Consider the following 24,483-nt stretch of genomic DNA (forward strand, 5'->3'; position numbering starts at 1 on the left):
CTATTTGATTGCAAGTGGCTTGAGTTTATCAGGCATTGATGGAAGAGCCATGCATTTTGGACATTTTTCTACAAGCCATTTTGTTGAAGTGCAAGGATTTACTAGGTGTTACATCCTTAGTTGAACTCCAGCTTTGAGACATCTTAATGCACTCGGGTTTTAACCAAAGAGTTGATTCTTGCTGTGAGGTCGAGTTTTCACTGTTTGTCGTCGTTCAAACCATTCATCAATATTACCTTTTATAGTTTAGGGTTGAAACAGTTGTTCCTTCAACCCTGTGAGTCCCTGTATGCAAGGAGTCTATTCCCTTTCATTCCTGCCTGCAAACTACTCATTTTCTCCTACACACACCTGTCTTAAAATAACTTGCTTTAAACAATGCCAACAGTTATCAAAGTACAATACTAACATCATGTCTTCTAAATTGCTTATCCTAGGAGCTATATGTTCATAATCTCCTTCTCAATTAGGATTTTGTTATAGCCGTACCCTACTTCTAGTTACCAATTTCTGTTTTAGTCAAGCTAGGTTATGCTGCAGTTAACAACCCCCCAAAATCTCAGTGGCTTAACTCAGGAAAAGTTGTTCTTGCTAATGTTATGTAGTTCAATGCGAGTTGGCAGCAGGCTGCCAGACTATGACTGTTCTTCATAGTCACCCAGGGACCCAGGCTGATGGACACATGCCATCATGATCATCACAGCATGGCAAAAGATACAGAAATTGAACACTGACATTTCTGGTCATATTTTATTGACCAAGTAACATGGTCATTCTTGACTTTGGATGGAGCTGGGAAGGGCAATCCTACCATCTATTCAGGAAATCTGGAATATTTATGAAGAACTTGAATAACTGCCTTATATTCTCTAATTATGACTAAACTGTGGCAGCTTCATATACTAAATTTTTGTTTTTACTGTTTAGACAATATACCTTAGGAAGGAGAAGAAAACTCTGATATGTAATTCTCTTTCTGTTCTTTCTCCTTCCCTTACTTTGCTCCCTCCAGAGAAAGTTTTTTCCCCCATTTCCTGCCACCATTACTATTCTCATATCATGTAGTTTTGATATCACCTCTTGAAGTAGCCAAGTAAGAATCTTACCACAAGGGATGACAAGAATACTTTTTTTTTCTGTTCCTTCAATTTCACTTGTCACATGTTCCTTGTTGTTCTGAATTCAAACAACCTCAATAGCTTTCAATCTCTTCATATGTTCCAAGCCCCCTGCCCCCATCACCAAATCCATAGCAAATTTCTATTGTTGCTAAAATAAAGGATGAATGTCTTCAGAATTATCAGCATACATTAAAAAAAACTCTTTGTCTTTAATTTTTAATTTCAATAGGTTTTTTGGAGAACATGTGGCAGTTGGTTACAATGAATAAGTTCTTTAGTGGTGACTTCTGAGATTTCAGTGCACCCATCACTTGAGCAGTGTACCACTGTACCCAGTGTATAGTCTTTTATCCCTCACCCCATTCCCACCATTTCCCCTGAGTCCTCAAAGTCCATTGTATCGTTCTTATGCCTTTGCTTCCTTAGCTTAGCTTCCACTTATGAGTGAGAACATACAGTGTTTGGTTTTACATTCCTGAGTTACTTCACTTAGAATAACGGTCTTTAATTCCATCTGAGTTGCTTCAGATGCCATTATTTTGTTTCTTTGTATGGCTGAGTAGTATTCCATGGTATATATGCACCACATTTTCTTTATCCACTTGATGATTGATTGATGGGCATTTGGGCTGGTTCCATATTCTTGCGATTGCAAATTGTGCTGCTATAAACATATATGTGCTAGTATCTTTTTTGTGTAATGACTTCTTTTCCTCTGAGTACATACCCAGGAGTGGGATTGCTGGATCAGATGGTAGTTCTACTTTTAGTTCTTTAAGGAATCTCCACACTGTTTTCCATAGTGGAAAACAGTGTACACAGTTGTACTAGTTTACACTGCCACCAACAGTATAAAACCGTTCCCTTTTCACCACATCCATGCCAACATTAGTTTTTGATATTTTTGATTATGGCCATTCTTGCAGGAGCGAGGCGGTATCACATAATGGTTCTTATTTGCATTTCCCTGGTAATTACTGACGTTGAGCATCTTTTCCTATGTTTGTTGAACATTTGTATATCTTCTTTTGAGAATTGTCTATTCATGTCCTTAGCTCACTTTTTGATGGGATTGTGTTTTTCTTGCTGATTTGAGTTTCTTGTAGATTCTGGATATTAGTCCTTTGTCGAATGTATAGATTGCTAGATTGTGAAGATTTTCTCCCACTCTGTGCGTTGTCTATCTGTTTACTCTGCTGGTTATTTCTTTTTGCTGTGCAGAAGCTTTTTTGCTTAATTAAGTCCCGTCTATTTATCTTTGTTTTTGTCCAACACAGGACTCTTTGAATAAAGATTTCCAGGCAAAGCCTTCTAAGAAATCATGAACATTTATTTCTACTTCTTATTTCCATGTCTAACACTCAAATAAATGTTTCTCTAGAAGCATTTGGTATTCACTTGGGAACTTCTGAGCCAGGGCAAATGTTTGCTTTTTGGCAGGGGCTTTGGCTATACTTGAACACAGACTTTGGAATTGTCCATGTTAAGTGGGGCTCACCTTTTCACAGTAAGGTACCTTTTGTTGTTTGCTGTGATTACCTTTCCCTGTTCTCTCTGTGCTCTTACTAATGTAACCAATCTCTGCTGGTAGAGTTTTTGCTGCCATGACAGTCTGTCATGCATGAGTCCAAGCCATTCAAAATCATTTTTACTTTTAGAAAGACAGGGTCTTAAGCCAGAGGAGAATGATATTTGAATCTTACAATATCTATTAAATCCCGCTTAGATAAAACGCAGCTGAATAACCAGTTTACCCTTGTACCAAGCTACATATTCAGATAGAATGCCTTTTTTTTTTTTTTTAAGCAAAACTATTGTTGGTCCTATGGTGCTTCAAGCTTTTAAGACAAAGATCACTGAAAGAGTGTTTAGATTTCAATTATCAGTTACATTTTAGTATCTACATCAGGACTTGAGTTAGATGTGTTGAGGATTTCTGTAGATATGTAACAAAACAGTCACCTACATCACATTTTAGAGTGATAACTTTTAGAGCTTTGTCTTAGGAGTCACTTCCAAATTTGAATTTTTTCAGGACTGATCACTTTCATATAGTTTTAAAATATGTTGAAACAAAGTTATTGATGTGTTGTTTGTTTTTTTATTTAACTATATTTTTGTATTCGTTAAAGTCTCTTCAGGACAGAAAGTCATGTTCTATGTCTCCTCAGGACACAGTTACCTCATACAACTACCCCCAGAAGGTAATATTCATAGTGTTATTAAGCAGTTACAATGGCCTGAACACAGAAAAATGAATTTTCTCTTTTCATTTACCTTCATCATACTTCAAAGCAACTGCTTTCATTCCTTTAGGTATTATTGTACCTTCTGGTGTCTGACACAGTGATTAGTAAATTAATTCAACAAATTATTGAGCATCTACTGTGTTCCAGACACTGTTCTATGTGCTGGCTTTAGATTACTCATAGTCTCCTGTGAGCCTCTTTTATATAAAGAGTGAGTTAATCTAAATTACCCATCAATTCTGTCTCATTAACTGAAACTTAATTTTAAAGCTTTCCTGTAGAATGGAGAGTCAGCATTATAAAAGGTAGCTGAAACCATAGGAGTAAACAAGATCATCCCGGGCAAAGGAAGAGATTGAGAAGGGCATTTACTAGAACAGAGCCCGTGGATTATCAAATTTTAGAAAATGGGCAGAGAAGGACCATCTAAGGAGGAAGGAAAAGCATGAGAGAGGAATATTATGGAAGCCCTAGGAAGAGAACGTTTCAAGGAGCAGCCAGGTGTCAGTTGCTGCCAAGAGGTCAAGCAACATAAGACTTAACAAAAGTCTACTAAGATTTGTTGACATAGAGACCACTGGTGACTTTGAATACAGTTTCAGAGAACCAGGGTGGGTAGCAGCCACACTGCAGTTGGGTGGGAAGAAAATGGAGACTCCCAGTGAGGACAGTATGTTCAAGAAGAGTCTGTTACCATTTATTGAATATCTTTCTGTGCACAGCCCCGTACTGGGTGCTGTGGAAAAATAGTTTATTCTCTTAAGGAGCTGTGGCCTAAGCAGAAAAAAAAATTACAGTCTTACAATGTTATAAAAAATGCAAGGCACCTTTTCTCTTTAAAAAAGAAAAAAGTGTAGGCCAGATGCAGTGGCTCATGCCTGTAATCCCAACACTTTGGGATGCTAAGGCGGGCAGATTGCTTGAGCCCAGGGGTTCAACACCAGCCTTGGCAACATGACAAAACCATCTCTACTAAAAATATAAAAAATTAGCTGGGCGTGATGGTGCGTGACTGTAGTCCTAAGCTACTCAGGAGGCTGAGGTGGGAGAATCACCTGAGCCTGGAAAGTTGAGGCTACAGTGAATGAAATCATGCCACTTCACTCCAGCCTGGGCGATGGGAGTGAGACTCTGTCTCAAAAAAAGGTGTTTGCTTGTGTGGGGCAATATATATGCATGTAAAAATGAGTTACAAATCTTTGGAATAATATGCAGGAAGCCCAGAGGTTAACTGTTTGGGGAGCGGGCAACTAGGTAGACGGAGGACAGGGCTTGGAGGGAAACTTTCCATTGTATACGATTTAATACTTGATTCTCAAATCATATTAATGTATTACCTTTTTAGAAATAAATGAATTAAAAAATTAAAGCTCTCAAGTGACCTAAGATCTTCTGAAAGAAATAACCTTCCTATATAAGGTTTACATAAAGATTGACTTTCAGTGTTTTAGTTGTCTAAACTAATTACTATTTTCTGAAGTTTAGGATCAGATAATCTACTGTTTAAAAACCAAACTTAGAGTTTTGAACTTTCTTCCACACTTACAGGTGATGGGAAATATTGCAGCAGTTGCAGCTTCCTGTGCCAATAATGTTCCAGCTCCAGTCTTATCTAACGGTGCAGCAGCTAATCAAGCTATTAGTACCACTTCAGTTTCCTCACAGAATGCTATACAGCCTCTATTTGTATCTCCACCTACACACGGCAAGCCAGGTAGGTTATTAGCGGATATTTACTTTGGAAGCCTCTTTTCCTATTCATGAACATGCACATCCAGCTATTCTGGTAATTGCATACCATTACTTTAATTTCCAGAATTAAATTTATTTAACCTACTTAATAAATTATGTTCTGCCATTGAGGAATCCATGAGATTTGAGAGTCAGGGATTCAAGTTTATTCTTGAATATTTTGTGCTGGTAAGATTTTATACCTTTCATTTTGCTACCTGCTGAATTAGGGGACTTGTACTAGTTTCTCAAACCTTGAGTTAAGTTTTATCGTGTAAGAGTTAAGATAGCGATGCTTCTCACCTTATAGCAGACTTTTCAGGAATTTATTCTATAAAACACGTTCCTTTGTAATGAATAATTGCCCTGTAAATATCATAATAAAAGATATAGGCTCTGGAATTTAAAAGATCTGGGTTAGAATCCTGGTTTTACTACTTATTGTGTAATTTTGCACAAATTATTGAAGCTTTTTATCTGTGGCTTGGGGGTACTGATAGTACCAATTCATGAAGTGGTTGTGGACTTTTCAGTGAGTTAATAAAATTTTAAATTATCAGCAGACTTTTAGGAAGGTGGTGGCAACAACAGCATTAGCTTTTCTGAGTCTCAAAATAAAAATGGAAATAGTGAAGTCAAAACCCATGACACCTACAAAAATCTAGGTGACAAGGTATCCCCATGAACCCCAGGATTTAAGCAGGTAGGGACAAACCACTAGTCACAAGACCTGCATGCTGTCAGGGTCTGTGAGGGAGCAAGAACATAGAAGCATTGAGGATGTTGTCTTATGTACCTGAGAATTCCAGTGAATAAGAATTCACTGAAAAGTAGGGCAGACAATTTGGAAGCAGCAGCCAAAGCTGGGAAGGGATTTGGTCTCTCTAATACTAGGTGAGTGCATGAGGCACATAGTAGAAGGACTTAAAGGGCTTAGAACAGTTTAACCTCTAACTCTTCAGAATTTGACCTGCCAGAGTTCCCTTTTAGAATTAGTATTCCTCACTGGGAAGAAACTGCTAAGAGTGGAATCTGAATTGATCAGGATAGAGAAAAGAGCAGGTCAGGGAAAAGAACAAAAGAAAAGGATTAAGGTCAAATGCTACACAAATATATCTTAAGGAATAAAAAGCAGAATATCCCTACAGACAATGAAAACATGTTAGAAATGAAACACTAAACAGATCTAAACAAACTAAAAACTGTGACAAACTATTTCAAAATGAGCTAAAGATATTAATAATACAAAACATTAAAGAATAACATAAATCAGAATTAGAAAAACTCACCTGAGGTGATAGAACTCAGGAAAGAATTATAAAGGGGATAAGGTCATTTTAGTAATGGAGACTAAACTGTAATGAGCTTGAGCAAATACAGGTTAAGTATTCTTTATTCAAAGTGCTTGGGACCAGAAGTGTTTTGGACTTAGGATTTTTTTAGATTTTGGAATATTTGCATTATGCTTGTTGAGCATTCCTAATCTGAAAATCCAAAATTCTCCAATGAGCATTTCCTTTGAGCACTATGTAGGCACTCAGAAAGTTTTGGAATTTGGAGCAGTTTGAATTTCAGATTTTCAAATTAGGGATACCCACTCTGTATGTACAGCAGATAATGCTTTAAGAGAAATAAGAGTGCTTTAGGCTTTAATTTTTTTTTTTTTTTTTTTTTTTTTTTTGAGACGAGGTATTGCTCTGTCACCAAGACTGGAGTGCAGTGGCATGATCATGGCTCACTGCAGCCTGGATCTCCAGGGTTCAAGCAGTACTGCTGCCTCAGCCCCCTAGTACCTGGGACTATAGGCACACGCCACCACACTCGGCTAATTACTGTGTTTTTGTAGAGAGAGGGTCTTGCCATGTTGCCCAAGCTGGTCTTGAACTCCTAGGCTTAAGTGATCCACCCACCTCAGCCTCCCAAAGTGCTGGGATTACAGGCATGAGCCACCACACCCGGCCATAAACTTCAGAAAAAAAAAAAAGATGTAAGAAGAGGGAAATCTAAAATTGAAAAAAAAAATGAAGATAAAGATTTAAAAGCGACATATTTGAAGTTAGGCAAATGAGATCAAACACGGATAGAAGTCTCTGAAAAAACCAAAGTAAAGGAACAAAATAATACTAAAAGCTATAATTTAGAAAACTTTGCTGAAGTTTTGTATTAGGTTGTTTTCACACTGCTATAAAGAAATGCCTGAGACTGGGTAATATATAAAGGAAAGAGGTTTAATTTACTCACATTTCTGCGTGGCTGAGGAGGCCGCAGGAAACTTGCAATCATGGCGGAAAGCAAAGGGAAAGCAGACACCTTCTTTACAAGGCACCAGGAGAGAGAGAAAGAGCAGGAGAAACTGCCATTTATAAAACTATCAGATCTCATGAGAATTTACTCACTATCACAAGAACAGCATAGGGGAAACCACTCCCATGATCCAGCCACCTCCCACCAGGTCTGTCCCTTGACACCTGGGGATTACAACTCAGTTTACAATTCAAGATGAGATTTGGGTGGGGACACAAAGTCAAACCATAAGTTTAAAAAGTTTTAAAAGTACATACTTGAAACAGCACCCTGAATACCTGAGAATATTGACCCAGAGCAATAAACAGCAGAATATTGTAATAAAATTGCTAGAGTTAAAAAGTCCTAAGAGTCTATGGCATATAAGAGAAATACAATGATAATCATCAAACTTTGACAGCATTGCTTTATGCTAGAAGACAGTGGAATAACATTTAAGATACTCAAGGAAAGAATATGTGAACCAGCAATTTTATATCCAGTCAAACTGATTTTCAAGCACAAAGGGCAACATGTGAGAAACCAAGAATATTCTTCCCATGAGCCCTTCCTGATGAATCTGTGAGAACTGTGCTGTCAAGCAGGTTAATCACTAGCCACGTGTGGAAACTAAATTAATTACAGTTAAATAAAGTAAATCTGTAGTTCCTCAGTTGCATTAGCCACATACCAAGTGCTAAAAGCCACATGTGGCTAGTAGCTACTGTATTGGACAGCAGAGATATAGAATATTTCTATCACAAAAAGTTGTATTGGACAACAGTGTACTAGAGAATGAACTTTTGAGTTTTAGGCTACCAGAACAATTAGAGACATTGTTCTGGTATTGTGTACCAGAACAATTAGAGGCAGAACAATTAGAGACATAAGACGTGATGGTAAGTATTAAATACATAGTTACCTGTAGAAGTAAGACAAATGAGGGCTGAGAAGTTGAGACTATACTATGTAATAGCCTTATGTTTGGAGGATGTAGATGTAGTTATTTTTTTAAATGATAGAATTGAGAGAATATGGGCAAAGCATTTTTTCATGCTCTCAGTCACATCAGATTCTTTAGTTTAGATACTCAGAAAGTTATTCCAAGACTGTGTAATGTGAGCTAAAGCAAATGAGTAATTGTGGGATATTCTAATTTTATCCCCTGTGCCCTTGTGAACCAGGATTCTTAGTGTGGAAAAAAGGTAATGCAGATGTTATAGAGGTTAATTAAAAGCTTTTATACTCTTGAATTTGAATTAGAAATATCAGTATGAACTTGAGATATTTCATCTTTAAATATATGTATATGTTCCTCGCTCTGTCCACTGAAAGGCCTGAAAACAATAAGTATCCCTAGCACCTAGTTTGTTGTCTTAAAATACCATTTATTACTTTTAAAAATAAACGGCTCTGTGGAGAAATGGCTGATTCCAGGTCTGGGCAGGAAATGTTGAAGATGAGCCTGGAACATCTTGTCATACCAGATAGCAAGGAACATATCAAAGAGTATAGGCATTATGTCAAAAGGACTCAGAAACCATCACAAAGGGAGATTCCCACTGGCCAAAGTTGGAACAATTTGAGCCTCAACAATGATCGTTGCAATAGATTGGAATATACCAAGTATGTTGAATATAAAAGTTCTTAGTGATATTTTAAAAATTGCTTACTTTAAGAGGATAATAGGAAATCAATTTTCTTGAAAACTGGAACATGAAATAATCAAACATTTATTCTGCCTTCCTTATATGAAGTATACTACTGAATAGCCAAATAGATGAGGGGAAGTATGTTTTTGTAATAGTGTTCTAACTAATCAATTAAAAAGTGAAAATAATTTTTCAGTTCCTATTAAATGGATGGACATTAAACATCAGTAGCTACTAAGATTGCAAAGTCATTCAGACATTAGCTATAGATGTTATAGATGTCCCAAAGGAATCAGTCCTGAATCTGATTCAGTCTCCTGGATCTAGCTGCCTATTGACAGGAAATACAGAATAACATGTTGGATTGCAGCATGAGTATGTAATCTGCAAAATCCAGATTATGGGAAGCTTGTCAGGTCAAAGGGCCCAGGTTCTTTAAAGCAGAACTTGTCAGGAAATGGATGGAGGACCAATAGATTAAGACATTCAGGAAATATCCAACTTTTTAATGGACGAGACTAAAAAACTACTGTTCAAGGATGCACATTTGAGTGACAAAACTCTGAAAAGACCCCAAGGAAGTGATTACTATTAAAGTCAAAACAACGGTTGGTTATGGTAGGAGGGAAAAGTATTTATAGACATGGGTAGTATCCACATTAAAATAACTCATTAAGCAGTATATTTGATTTGTTTGCTGTATCTGTTTTATTTATAAAAAGATAAAGTGAGCAGGGCATGGTGGTTCATGCCTGTAATCCCAGCACTCTGGGAGGCCGAGGCGGGCGGATCACCTGAGGTCAGGAGTTCGAGACCAGCCTGGCCAACATGGGGAAACCCCATCTCTACTAAAAATACAAAAATTAGCCGGGCATGGTGGCACATGCCTGTAATCCCAGCTACTCTGGAGGCTGAGGCAAGAGAATCACTTGAACTCAGGAGTTGGAGGTTGCATTGAGCTGAGATCACATCATTGCACTCCAGCCTGGGCAAGAGTGAGACTTTGTCTCAAAAAAAAAAAAGAGTGCTTAGCACAGTGCCTGGAACAAAAACATACAATAAATGTTAATGATGATATAATTTTTTCACTGGAAATGTTAATGTAGACACTACTTTTACTACTTTGTGCTAGTTGTAAGGGAAAATGTTTGCTGTCTGCTTCTAGCAGCTGTCTGAGCTTAAATTCAAGTGACAGATGAAGCAAGCATTGTAATGTTTTATTTATGTGGAATCATTGAAAGATTACGATTTAAATGCCAGATTTTTCTAAAAATGCATACTGCCTTCATTTATTTACTTTTTGTTCTATCAGTCACTTGATGAACCTCAACTATAGGTCTTCTTTACTAGATCTGGCTGATTTTCAGTTGCTCTTTGTCATTCTTGTCAATCCTATAGATGAAATGACTGATTTTTCCCACTTTGTTCTTCATATGTCTCTCTGGCAGGCCCCTTCCATCCTTAAGTGACTGCTAATCTGCCAGGTAACAAGATGTGATGATTGCCTTCAAATATGAGTCTCCTTTTAGGCATTAAATCCTGTCAACTTCAAACTCTGGGTTTCAGTAAATGTTCCCAAGTCTTTTGCCAGGGCTGGGATCAGTGACTGTCCCTGAGTGCAAAATTTAATGGAATGCCAAAAAAAAAAAAAAAAAACACAGTAATCAAGATAAATAACACTTTAATTCATCATTTTTAAAAATAAAGATTAATATAAAAAATTTGAGAACAAAGTATCAATTTTAAATAAAGACAGGATCTGTGGGTCAGGTTTAAGGTGCATTGAGTAAGGCATATACTCTTGGGATCATGCAAGTACAGGGTTGGATCCTGTCTTTATTGAAAATTTTGATGTTGTATTCATAATAGTTTTCTTTGTATTAGTTTTGGTAGCCCCTTAAATTTTGCACTGGAGCATCTCACCACACCTTGGCCTTGGCCCTGCTCTGTGATTTCTAGAGAAGCAGCAGTATCTTATTATATATATTTATGTTTTCTTCTGAAGTGTCCTGAAGCAGACTACAGCTACATGGATGGGGGAAATCAGCATTCTGAATGCATTACATTGATTTCTACTAGTATTTTAGAAGACGTTTCTATAATTCTTGAGCCATCCCTTGAAGTGTATCTGTTAAGCCTGTGGAGCTCTTCTTAAGTCTGAGGATGAGAAGCTCATGCATCTCTATAGAAACTTGAAATTGTAAAAGCTTTTACTTAGAGGGTTTATTGTAATACTGTGCATTTATAAGGAAGGTGAATTCAGACAAAGTAACCTCCAAATTGTGTCTACTCTTGATTCCTTCAGGCCCGTGAGAATGTATTTAGCCACTTCTATGTCTAGTAGTTGGTTTTTACCTAGCGATCATAATCACATTCTACTGTCTTCAGCTAATTGCCTTTCTCCATTTGCTTTTTTTTTAAAAAAAAAAATGGCATGATACGTTTTCAGTGCTAGTTTAAAAGGAATAAGAGCAGAGCTTTGTTGGAGGAGCCATTAAAAAATCTGTATCTAGAACATTTGGGGATATTCTGAAAATTAAGTTCCTTTCCCAAAACTGTAAAAGTAGAGATTTCGAAATATATGACAAAACTCCAAAACAGCTAGTTGAGCAAGCTTGAAAAACTGTTTAGATACAGTATAATTCATTTTTTTGGTGCCCAGTTCTGTGAGCTTTGACAAATGCATAGAGTTGTGTAACCACCACCACAATCAAGAGATAATTGCATCACTCCTAAACAGTTGTTTATCAAGTTTTACGTCACCTGAAGACACAGATCTATTACTGTTAGCCTGTAAATGTACAAAAGATATAGATGAGTATATTGTTAGTACTGGTCACTAAATGGAAACAATGTGGATTATGTCTTGCTAAAATATCAGAATAACAAATTCAGCTTGTGTGAATTGTTCCTATGCTCCTATGCTAAACTCAGTGTGCTAAAACTCTGACTTTAAACATTTATAGAATAAGACTAAACTTTCTGTGTTTCTCAGAGTTAAAATGATAATGCAGATAACAAAATGATGAAATTTTGTACTTGGATTTAAGCTGGCTAAAATTATTCAGTTAAACTTGAAGGTTTGTATTATTCATCTTTTGTAAAAAAAATTAACAAATTTGCGTGTTATGTCATACATATATGCAGGTATGTGTTTTTACTAGGTTGTAACCACATTGTTTCCTTTATTGTCATAGAGGATTAATATTTAAATATAATTACATCTGAATTTCTTATGTCAAAAACTTTTAAATATTGATTATTTCTAAGCTATAGTAACAGGTATAGAAAGCTAAAGGGATAAGATATTGTATCTAACCTGTTTTTAGATTCTGTACCTTCTTAGAAATGGAACGTTCATGATTTAAAGTTCCCTATATTCCTGAGATGCTACCAGTGGAAATCTTCAAGGATTGCTAAAATCTGTAGTCTGTGCACTTTAGTCCATCTCTTACTAGCTTCTGCATTTTGTGATTTGACTGAGAGTGACAGATTGCTGAAAACATTCTTAAATTTGCATTGGGTATTAAACTAAGTAAAAATTTTGCTTTAATTATGTTTTATTTATGTACCTGTTAGCTAAATGTTCAAAGTCTGATAGTCAAAGCTCTGCCTCTTCCAGTTTTTTCCCTTTTAATTTCCAATACTTTTCTTAAATCAAAATGACCTGTTATGAATTAGTTCTCCATTGTTAATGTCTAAGAGAATGTAGACAATTCACTGTCCAAGTTTTTTTTTTTAAAGCCAAACCTTAAGAATTAAGAGTTCTTTGACCATACTGGAGACAAGAAAAGTAGATGAGCCTACTGTTCATAAGGTGTTATAGTTGTGTATTGCTACTTTATGTTTTGTTTCTTTGTTAGTGATTGCCTCACCATCCTATCCATGCCATTCTGCTATTCCTCATGCTGGTGCCTCTCTACCACCACCACCACCACCACCACCACCACCACCACCACCACCACCTCCTCCTCCTCCTCCTCCTCCTCCTCCTGCTCTTGATGTGGGAGAGGCTTCAAACTTACAACCACCACCACCACTACCACCTCCACCTTATTCCTGTGATCCAAGCGGCAGTGATTTGCCTCAAGGTAAGTAGATTTTGAGACTTAGGTGAGGGGTCTGAGACTTAAAAAATATTGTTAGAGCATATCTCTCTTTGGTTGACCTATTGGGGAATGGGGAACCAAATGAAAATTGACTTGAGAGCACAATACTGGAAGTGACTAAGGAAAGGAGCAATTAAAAGCTGAAAACTGAGAATATCTTCTACATAATCAACAAGTGGATGGTTGAGTTGACATGTGCTGCTGTTTTGTTTTGTTTTTTTGGTAGCTACATGCCTACCCTGAAGAAGATTCTCAAATGGATATCTTTGCTTTTCTTAACTGTTTTTCCTTGCAAAACAGGACTTGGTGTCAGATTTTTCTTTATTTCTTAAATTCTTTCCACAAGTGCATGAATTATTGCAGTCTTTTATATTTAGAATTTCAACTGAATTTTAAAGATTTGGGGGAGTGGGGATTAGGAGTCTTATCTGCCTTGAATTTCAGCTGTGTTTTCTTAAACATCTAAGGAGTAGTTTTTCATTGGAAGTTCTTTATTACTCCTCAGTTTGGCATATTTCTCAAGAGAATTATAGTTGAGAATTGTTTGTAGCTTATACTTTCTTGCTATAATATTTTCTTGGTTTTTCTAGCTGCTTCTCTATTTTTGCTTTTTTTTTTCCAACCCCTAATCACCAAGATTTTCTTTAACTCCCTTCTGTTTTTTCCCTACCTTTAACTTCCCTGTTACTTCTATGTAGTTTATTCCTAAATCTAGCTAGCCTTGGCATCAGAAGTTTTAGTTACTTGTCTCCAGATACTTGCTAGACATTTTCACTTAGCTTTTCAGTTTTCATTTCAATAATGAAATTCCTCATATTTATCTTTTCCCCAGGCCACACAAAACATTGACTTTTCTCCTTGGTTTTTTATTTTGTTAATAGTGGTATCATTTCCACCTAATTTGCCCAATATCTAAACCCTGATTTCTTTACTACTCTCCCTTCCCTTACTTACCTGTACCCAAGATGTACTTAGTCACCACATAATGCTGATTTTGTATTTTTCCAATATTTTACTATGACAATATTCAAACATTCATCCAAGTTGAATTTTAGAATGAAGTCATATCTATCACTTAGATTCTATCATTAACGTTTATACTTTATCACATATCTATCCATCTTCCCCTCCATCCATCTCTATTAATCCATCTTCTTTTTGATACATTAAGTAAATTGTAGACATTTGTACGCTTCCCCATAAAAACTTCAGGATACATATCATTAAGTAGTTTTTTCCTTTTGATGTGCAGTTTACATATAATGTACAAAACTTAAATGCACATTAGCTTAGTTTTAACATATGCATGCATGCACTCGTGTAACCCAAATCCCTATCAAGGTATAAAGTATTAACATTGTGCCACAAATTTCCCTCATGCTCCTTCCCAGTTTTTCCCATGCTCTCCCTAGAGGCAACCACTGTTTGGACTTTTTTCTACCATAGATTAGTTTTACCTGTTTTAGGATTTTATAGAAATGTAATCATATAGTATATAATCTTTATGGAAAGCTTCTTAAACTTGGCATAATTTTGAGATTTGTCTGTTGTTGCATGTGTCAGTAGTCCATTTGTTTTCATTGCTGAATAGCATTTCATTGTATGACTGTTCTACAGTTTGTCCATTCTCCTGTTGGTGATAGATAGCTGGACTATTTCCAGTTTAGGGCTGTTACGAAAAAAGCTGCTATGAACATTCTTGTAAAAGTCTTTGTAAACATATGTTTTTATTTCCCTTGGGCAAATACCTAGCAGTGGAATTGCTGGGTCATAGAGAGATATGTGTTTACTTTTATCAGTAACTGCCAAACATTTTTCCAAAGTTGTACCATTTTACACTTCCACCAGCAGCGTATGAGAATTCCAGTAGTTTCTCTTGCTCACCAACGTTTATTGTCACCACACTCCTTAACTTTATCCATTCTGGTGACTGATCATGTTTTAAAAAAATCTATTTTATAGAGCAGTTTTCTGTTCCTTGCCAAATTGAGAGGAAGGCATAGGGATTTCCCATTTTCCACCAGCCCCCACATGTCCGTAGCCTCCCATATTATCAGTGTCCCCCACCATACCAGAGTGTGGAATATTTGATACAATGATGAACCTACCTTGGCACATCATTATCATCCAGAGGCCATAGTTTATATTAGTGTTCATTCTTGCTCTTGCACTTTCATGAGTTTGGAAAAATGAATGATGACATGTATCCTTAATTATAGCATCACATGGACGCTATAATGGAGCATTTCTACCCCAGAAATCTGTGCTCTGCCTATTATTATTCATCCCCCAACTCCTGGCAATCACTGATTTTTTACTGTCTCCATAGTTTTGACTTTTCCAGAATGGCATATAGTTGCAGTCATGCAATATATGCCTTTTCAGAGTGGCTCTTAGCAATATATATTTAAATTTCCTCACCAAATCATTATCTGAATGTACCACAGTTTATAGATCCATTCACCTACTGAATAACATCTTGGTTGCTTCCACTTTTGGTTACAGTTGCCTTAAACATCCACGTGCAAGTTTTTTTGTGGAAATATATATAGAGAGATGGAGTCTTGCTCTGTCACCCAGGCTGGAATGCAGTGGTGCGATCTCAGCTCATTGCAACCTCTGCCTCCCGAGCTCAAGCAATTCTCCTGCCTCAGCCTCCTGAGCAGCTGGGAATATAGGCACCCACCACCACACCTGGCTAATTTTTGTATTTTTAGTAGAGGTGGGGTTTCACCATGTTGGCCAGGCTGGTCTTGAACTCCTGACCTCGTGATCCACCCACCTCAGCCTCCCGAAGTGTTGAGACTACAGGTGTCAGCCACCGCGCCCTGTGGAAATATATTTTTAACTCCTTTGGGTAAACACCAAGGATTACAATTGCTCTGTTGAATAGGAATATGTTTTATTTGGTAAAAAACTGTCAAACTGTCTTCCAGAGTGGCTATACCATTTTGCATTCCCACCAGCAATGAATGAGTGTTCCTGTAGTTCCACATCCATGCCAGTATTTGGTATTGTCAGTGTTCTGGATTTTGGCCATTCTAATAGGTGTGTAATGATATCTCATTGTTTAAATTTGCATTTCTCTTATGAAATCCGACGTAGAGCATCTTTTCATGTGCTTATTTGCCATCTATATATCTTTGGTGAAACATCTCTTAAGGTGTTTGGCCCGTTTTTAATTCAGGTAGTTTACTTATTGAGTTCTAAGAGTTCTTTGTGTATTTTGGTTAACAGTCCATTATATCAGGTATGTCTTTTGCAAATATTTTTTCTAAGTCTGTGGCTTGTCTTTTCATTCTCTTAAGTGTCTTTCGCAGAGCAGATGTTTTTAATTTTAAAGAACTCTAACATATAAATTATTTCTTTTATGGATCATGCCTATGGTATTGTATCTAAAAAGTAATTGCCAGACTCGGGGTCATCTAGATTTTCTCCTATGTTATCGTCTAGGAGTTTTATGTTTTGCATTTTACTTTTAGGTCTGTGATCCATTTTGAGTGACTTTTTTGTGAAGTATGTAAAGTGTGTGTAGATTCATATTTTTGCATGTGGATGTCCAGTTGTTTGAGTACTTTTTTCATGTGCTTATTCGCCATTTGCATATTTTTTGTAAAGTGTTCACATATTTTGACTGCTTTCTTTTTTATTGGGTGCTTGTTATTGAGTTGCGGACGTTCTCTACATATTCTCTATGCTAGTCTTTTGTCAGGTATGTTTTGTGAATATCTGCTCCTATTCTGTGGCTTATCTATTTTCTTCATGGTGCTTTTTGATGGGTAGAGGATTTTAATTCTGATGAAATCTAATCATTTTTTGGTGTGTATTGCTTTCTGTAATCTAAGAAACTGGCCGGGCATGGTGGCTGGCACCTGTAATCCTAACACTTTTGGAGGCCAAGGCAGGCAGATCAATTGAGGTCAGGAGTTCGAGTCCAGCCTGGCCAACATGGTGAAACCCTGTCTCTACTAAAAATACAAGAATTAGCCGGGAGAGGTGGTGCGTGCCTGTAATGCTAGTCGGGAGGCTGAGGCCAGAGAATCACTTGAACCCAGGAGGTGGAGGTTGTACTGAGCTGAGATCATGCCACTGCACTCCAGCCTGGGTGACAGAGCGAAACTCTGACTTAATTTAAAAAAACAAAAAAACAACAAAAAACCTTTGCCTTATTTGTCTTACTCCAAAGTCATTATGATTGTTTCCTATGTTTTCCTTTAAAAGCTTAATTCATTTAGTTTTATGTTTAAGTCCACTGTCCATCTCAAATTCATTTTTGCGGATGGTGGAGGTGATTTTTTTTTTTTTTCTTTATGGATCTCCAGTATTCCAGCAGTACCATTTGTGGAAAAGATTTTCCTTTCCTCGTTGGATCACTTTGGTGTTTTAGTCAAAAATCAAATGACTGTTTTAAGTGCAGGTCTATTTCTTTGCCCTCTTTTGTTGCATTGATCAATTTTTTAATCCTTACATCAGTACTATACTGTCTTTTTAGTAAGGTTTGAAGTAAGGTAGGGTCATTTGCATGTCTCTTACACTATCAAATTTTACCCCAAAAAAAAAAAAACCCTCTGGAAATTAGGGATTGTGTTTATAATCTATAGCTCAATTTGGGGAGAATGCCAGTTCTTAACAGTATGGTCTCTTTGAATTCATGAACATGGTATCATAGTATACCCATCAATTTATTTAGGTTGCGTTTGGTTTCTCAACTTTTTTTTTTTTTTTTGGTATAGCAGTCTTCTTCTACGTCTTCTGTTAAATGTGTTCCTATGTATTTGGGTTTTTGGAGCTGTAGTAAACAGAATTTTAAAACTTTTATTTTCCAATTTTGTCCTGTACATAAAAATAAAATTGATTTTTGCATGTTACCCTTGGCTGATTTATTAAAAATCTGTGTTTCACAGAGTGTTTTTAAAAAATACCCACTGCCTCTTTCCTAGGTCATGCCTTTATCACCTTGTCCCTGAACAGTTAGAGTAGCTTCTCCATTGGTCTCACTGCTCTGGTACTATTCCACTTTGTGTCTGTTCCTAGCTCAGAACTCTTCAGTGATTCTTTGGTTTCTGTAGATTAAAGTTCAACAGACTAAGTATGGCATTTATGACTTTCCACAATCTAGTCTCTATTCCAACCTTATCTCTTTCTACTCCTGTGTGAACTCTATGTAGCAGGTTTTCTTCTCCTAAGCCTTTGCTGGCGTGGTGCTTCAACTCAAATTCTTTCCCCATTCACTCTCCCATCTAAGTTCTTCTAACCCCGAGAATATATCATGTATTCATTAGTAGGTGCTCCCCATTCTCCCTGGCCTTAGCAATCGCTCCTCTAGTTTGGCCATGGATTTGCCTATTCTGGACATTTCATGTAAATAGAATCATACAATATGTGGGCTTTTGCAACTAACTTTTTTTCTCTAAGCATACTATTTTCAAGGTTCATGTTTTTGCATGTATCAGTACTTTATTCTTTTTTATGGCCAAAAAAATTGCATTGTGTGGATGTATTGGCATACTCCATTTTGTTGCACTTTGCTTTATTGTGTTTTACAGATACTGTGATTTTTATTTTTTTACAAATTGAAGATTTGTGAGAACCCTGTGTCAAGCAAATCTATTGGCACCATTTTTCCAACAGCACGTTCTCCCTTTTCTCCCTTCATTTCTGTCAGCATTTTTTTTTAGCAGTATTGTATTGTATTGTTTGTTTATTTATTTATTTATGTATTTTGAGATGGAGAGTCTCTGTCACCCAGGCTGGAGTGCAGTGGTGCAATCTTGGCTCACTACAACCTCTGCCTCCCGAGCTCAAGCAGTTCTCCTGCCTCAGCCTCCCAAGTAGCTGGCATTACAGGCACCCGCCACCATGCCCGGCTAATTTTTTGTATTTTTAGTAGAGATGGAGTTTCTCCATGTTGGCCAGGCTGGTCTTGAACTCCTGACCTCAAGTGGTTCGCCTGCCTTGGCCTCCCAGAGTGCCGAGAATACAGGCGTGAGCCACTGTGCCCGGCCAGCAATAACATATTTTAAAATTAAGGTATGTACATTGTTTTCTTAGACCTAACACCATTATACTCTTAAAAGACTACAGTATAGTGTATAAGCATAACTTTTTTTTTTTTTTTTGCAACAGAGTCTTGCTCTGTTGCCAGGCTGAAGTGCAGTGGTGCGATCTCAGCTCACAGAAACCTCCACCTCCCAGGTTCAAGTGATTCTCCTGCCTCAGCCTCCCGAGTAGCTGGGATTACAGGCACGTGCCACCACACCTGGCTAATTTTTGTATTTTTAGTAGAGATGGGGTTTCACCATGTTGGCCAGAATGGTCTCAATCTCCTGACCTCATGATCCATCCACCTTGGCCTCCCAAAGTGCTGGCATTACAGGCCTGGGCCACCACGCCCGGCTATAAGCATAACGCCCAGTACATAAGCATATTTACTAGGAAACCAAAAAATTGGTGTGACTCACTTCCTTGCAATATTGGCTTTATTTTTTTCTGGAACCAAAGCCATGATATCTCCAAAGTATGTCTGTATCATATTTTATCTATTAGTTGAGGAACATTTGGGTTGCTTTCACTTTCTGGCTATTAATACTGCTACGTGCGTTTGTGTATACAAGTTATTTGATAGATATATGTATCGAGTAGAATCCCATGCCACTCATGAATTTATTTCCTGCTATTTTTTTAAAATATTCTGTAGCTTGAGCATTAGGCTTTATGCTGTTCTCCTATATAATAGTCAAAATACAAGCTGATTTTTAAAAAAATGGCAATAAATGTATTTGTATGTGTAGGGAGTCTCCAACTTCAAGAGGGGTTTTCTGAAAGTTCATCTGTTAGTGGAACTCAGGTTAGATTACTTTATAAATAAAAATATGTGTGGATCTCAGGTCAAACAATAAAAATAGATTTAGAGGTCCAATTGGAATGCTAAGAACAGTTTTTGTTCATTTATGAAATAGTTTAGTTTCATAACGTCGGGAGAAATTACCTTGCTCATTGCCCTTCTCTTTGGAGTTCTGGTGGTGGTATGTCAGTCATGGTAAATAAAAACAGGATGAATTGTTTCATATTGTTCTAATTGTCTCAGCAGGCATCACTGATCTCTGGCAGTAGAGTATTAGTCTGTACTGTATATAAGTGCTAGTAACTGAGGACCAAAATGATTGTTTATGTTCTAGAAGTGTATTAAAGTAAAAATTCCATCTTGAAACAAACAGGAAAATGCCTTTATTGGATTCTTCCTAAATATTACCGAAGTGACATTCCTGTAACATCTGCCTAAAATTAAGATTAGAAATAAAAATTTTATTTGGTAACTAAACCTTAGATGAGAAAATAATTTTACCTATATTGGTAGGTTACTATAAGGTAAAATTACTATAAGGTAAAATTGAGAGTGGTATTAATGTGGCAAGATTACACTGATATCTTAATAATGCTCAAACAGAAAAGCTTTTTTTTTTTTTAATTTTTTGAGATGGAGTCTCGCTCTGTCACCCAGGCTGGAGTGCAGTGGCATGATCTCGGCTCAGTGCAACCTCCACCTCTCAGATTCAAGTGATTCTCCTGCCTCAGCCTCCTGAGTAGCTGGGATTACAGGCACCCGCCACCATGTCCGGCTAATTTTTGTAGTTTTAGTAGAGACAGGGTTTCACCATGTTGGCCAGGATGGTCTTGAACTCCTGACCTCAAGTTATCTGCCCATCTAGGCCTCCCAAAGTGCCGGGATTACAGGCATGAGCCACTGTGCCCAGCCAGAAAAGCTTTTAAAAGATAATTCTAATTGCTTATGTCAGTCAAGTCACTAATTTTTTTGATTTTTAATTTTAGATACAAAAGTTTTGCAGTACTATTTCAATCTAGGATTGCAGGTAAGTGCCATGTTAAAATTTCTTTGATAAGCCCTATTTTCAAAGTATAGACCGTTTTGATAATCAGACTCTTGAACTTCAAAAGCCAAAAGCACTAAGGGGAATAAAAATTTTATTTCTGTCTAAGAGATCTCTGAAGATGACATAGTTCAGTTGTCTGCTTTAGCCTCCCAGTGCTTTAGTTTCTCTTATAAAATAGTCGTTAAACTGAAGAGAGGGGTACTGGGCTGTAAGCAGCACAATCAGCATATATTAGATGAGCCATCATATTTAAAATTACATGCTAACTTTTCACTGTGGTGTTCTGTCTCAAAATAAATGAATTATCCTAAAATATTTTTATGACTGTCTTTCCATTTTATGTGAAAATTAGACAAATTCAAAGAAATTTAAGGCACTGTATTTTGTTCTTTGAAACCAATGAGAACAAAGACACAATGTACCAGAATCTTTGAGACACAGCTAAAGCAGTGTTTAGAGGGAAATTTATAGCACTAAATACCCACATGAGAAACTGGGAAATATGTAAAATCAACACCTTAACATCACAATTAAAAGAACTAGAGAAGCAAAAGCAAACAAATTCAAAAGCTAGCAAAAGACAAGAAATAACTAAGATCAGAGCAGAGCTGATAGAGACACAAAAAACCCTTCAAAAAAATCTGAATCCAGGAGCTGGTTTGTTTTGAAAAGATTAACAAAATAGATAGACCATTAGCCAGGTGAATAAAGAAGAAAAGAGAGAAGAATCAAATAGACACAATAAAAAATGATACCACAGAAATACAAACTGCCATCAGAGAATACTATAAACACCTCTATGCAAATAAACTAGAAAATCTAGAAGAAATGGATAAATTCCTGGACACACACACCCTCCCAAGACTAAACCAGGAAGAAGTCGAATTCCTGAGTAGACCAATAACAAGTTCTGAAATTGAGGCAGTAATTAATAGCCTACCAACCAAAAAAAGTCCAGGACCAGATGGATTCACAGCCGAACTCTACCAGAGGTACAAAGAGGAGCTGGTACCATTCCTTCTGAATGATTCCAATCAATAGAAAGAGAGGGACTCCTTTCTAACTCATTTTATGAAGCCAGCATCATCCTGATACCAAAACCTGGCAGAGACAAACAAAAAAAAGAAAATTTCAGGCCAATATCCCTGATGAACATCGATGTGAAAATCCTCAATAAAATACTGGCAAACCGAATCCAGCAGCACATTAAAAAGCTTATCCACCACAATCAAGTCGGCTTCATCCCTGGGATGCAAGGGTGGTTCAACATATGCAAATCAAGAAATGTAATCCATCACATAAACAGAACCAATGACAAAAACCACATGATTATCTCAATAGATGCAGAAAAGGTCTTCTATAAAATTCAACACCCCTTCATGCTAAAAACTCTCTATAAACTAGGTATTGATGGAATGTATCTCAAATTAACAAGAGCTATTTATGACAAACCCACAGTCAATATCATACTGAATGGGCAAAAGCTGGAAGCATTCCCTTTGAAAACCGGTACAAGAAAAGGATGTCCTCTCTCTCCACTCCTATTCGGCATAGTATAGGAAGTGCTGGCCAGGGCAGTCAGGCAAGAGAGAAAGGGTATACGAATAGGAAGACAGGAAGTCACATTGTCTTTGTTTGCAGATGACATAATTATATATTTTAAAAACCCCATTTTCTCAGCCCAAAAACTCCTTAAGCTGATAAGCAACTTCAGCAAAGTTGAAGTTGTGTGCAACACAAAATCAGTGTGCAAAAATCACAAGCATTTCTATACACCAATAATAGCCAAATCATGAGTGAATTCCCATTCACAATTGCTACAAAGAGAATAAAATACCTAGGAATCCAACTTACAAGGGATGGGAAGGACCTCTTCAAGGAGAACTACAAATCACTGCTCAGTGATATAAGAGAGGACATAAACAAAGGGAAAAACATTCCATGCTTATGGATAGGAAAAATCAATATCGTGAAAATGGCCATACTGCCCAAAGTAATTTATAGATTCAATGCTATTCCCATCAAACTACCATTGACTTCCTTCACAGAATTAGAAAAAAACTACTTTAAATTTCATATGGAACCAAAAAGAGTCCATATAGCCAAGACAATCCCAAGCAAAAAGAACAAAGCTGGAGGCATCATGCTATCTGACTTCAAACTATTTTACAAGGCCACAGTAACCAAAACAGCATGGTATTGGTACCAAAACAGGTATGTAGACCAATAGAACAGAACAGAGGACTCAGAAATAACACCACACATGGCAAACCTGACAAAAACAAGCAATGGGGAAAGGATTCCCTATTTAATAAATGGTGCTGGGAAAACCGGCTAACCATATGCAGAAAACTGAAACTGGACCCATTCCTTACATCTTATACAAAAATTAACTCAAGGTGGATTAAAGACTTAAATGTAAGACCTAAAACCATAAAAACCCTAGAAGAAAACCTAGGCAGTACCATTCAGGACATAGGCGTGGGCAAAAACTTCATGACTAAAACACCAAAAGCAATGGCAACAAAAGCAAAACTAAAATTGACAAGTGGGATCTAATTAAACTAAAGAGCTTCTGCACAGAAAAAGAAACTATCAGTGTGAACAGGCAACCTACAGAATGGGAGAAAATTTTTGCAATCTATCCATCTGACAAAGGGCTAATATCCAGAATCTACAAGGAACTTAAACAAATTTACAAGAAATAACCCCATCAAAAAGTGGGCAAAGAATATGAACAGACACTTTTCAAAAGAAGACATTTATGTGGCCAACAAACATGAAGAACTCATCACTGGTCATTAGAGAAATGCAAATCAAAACCACAATGAGATACCATCTCATGCCAGTTAGAATGGCAATCATTAAAAAGTCAGGAAACAACAGATGCTGGAGAGGATGTGGAGAAATAGGAACACTTTTATGCTGTTGGTTGGAGTGTAAATTAGTTCAACCATTGTGGAAGACAGTGTGGCAATTCCTCAAGGATCTAGAATGAGGAATACAATTTGATTTAGCAATCCCATTACTGGGAATATACCCAAAGGATTATAAATCATTTTATAAAGGCACATGCACATGTATGTTTACTGCAGCACTATTCACAATGCCAAAGACTTGGAACCAACTCACATGCCCATCAATGATAGACTGCATAAAGAAAATGTGGCACATACACACCATGGAATACTATGCGGCCATAAAGAAGAATGACTTCATGTCCTTTGTAGGGACATGGATGAAGCTGGCAACCATTCTCAGCAAACTATCACAAGGACAGAAAACCAAACACCGCATGTTCTCATTCATAAGTGGGAGTTGAACAGTGAGAACATATGGGCACAGGGAGGTGAACATCACACATCGGGGCCTGTTGAGGGGTTGGGGGCAAGGGGAGGGAGAGCATTAGGACAAATACCTAATGTAGGTGACAGATTGATGGGTGT

The 24,483-nt window shown here is 37.1% G+C and overlaps 1 protein-coding gene across 8 annotated transcripts in view; it reads left to right on the forward strand.

The window, feature by feature from the left end:
- The window catches only part of ALG13 (ALG13 UDP-N-acetylglucosaminyltransferase subunit), a 79,552-nt gene that overhangs the window by 50,756 nt on the left and 4,313 nt on the right, over positions 1-24,483 (forward strand). For 7 of the 8 annotated variants that reach the window (XM_054471082.2, XM_063660467.1, XM_063660464.1 and 4 more), the window contains 4 exons: positions 3,254-3,325; positions 4,919-5,084; positions 12,900-13,127; positions 20,976-21,016. In XM_054471082.2, coding sequence (XP_054327057.1) covers positions 3,254-3,325; positions 4,919-5,084; positions 12,900-13,127; positions 20,976-21,016 — 507 coding nt within the window. The remainder of the gene's footprint in view (positions 1-3,253; positions 3,326-4,918; positions 5,085-12,899; positions 13,128-20,975; positions 21,017-24,483) is intronic. The other variant, XM_054471083.2, reaches the window with a different exon arrangement.

This window comes from Pongo pygmaeus, chromosome X (genome assembly GCF_028885625.2).
Source record: "Pongo pygmaeus isolate AG05252 chromosome X, NHGRI_mPonPyg2-v2.0_pri, whole genome shotgun sequence".
NCBI classification, from domain to species: domain Eukaryota; kingdom Metazoa; phylum Chordata; class Mammalia; order Primates; family Hominidae; genus Pongo; species Pongo pygmaeus.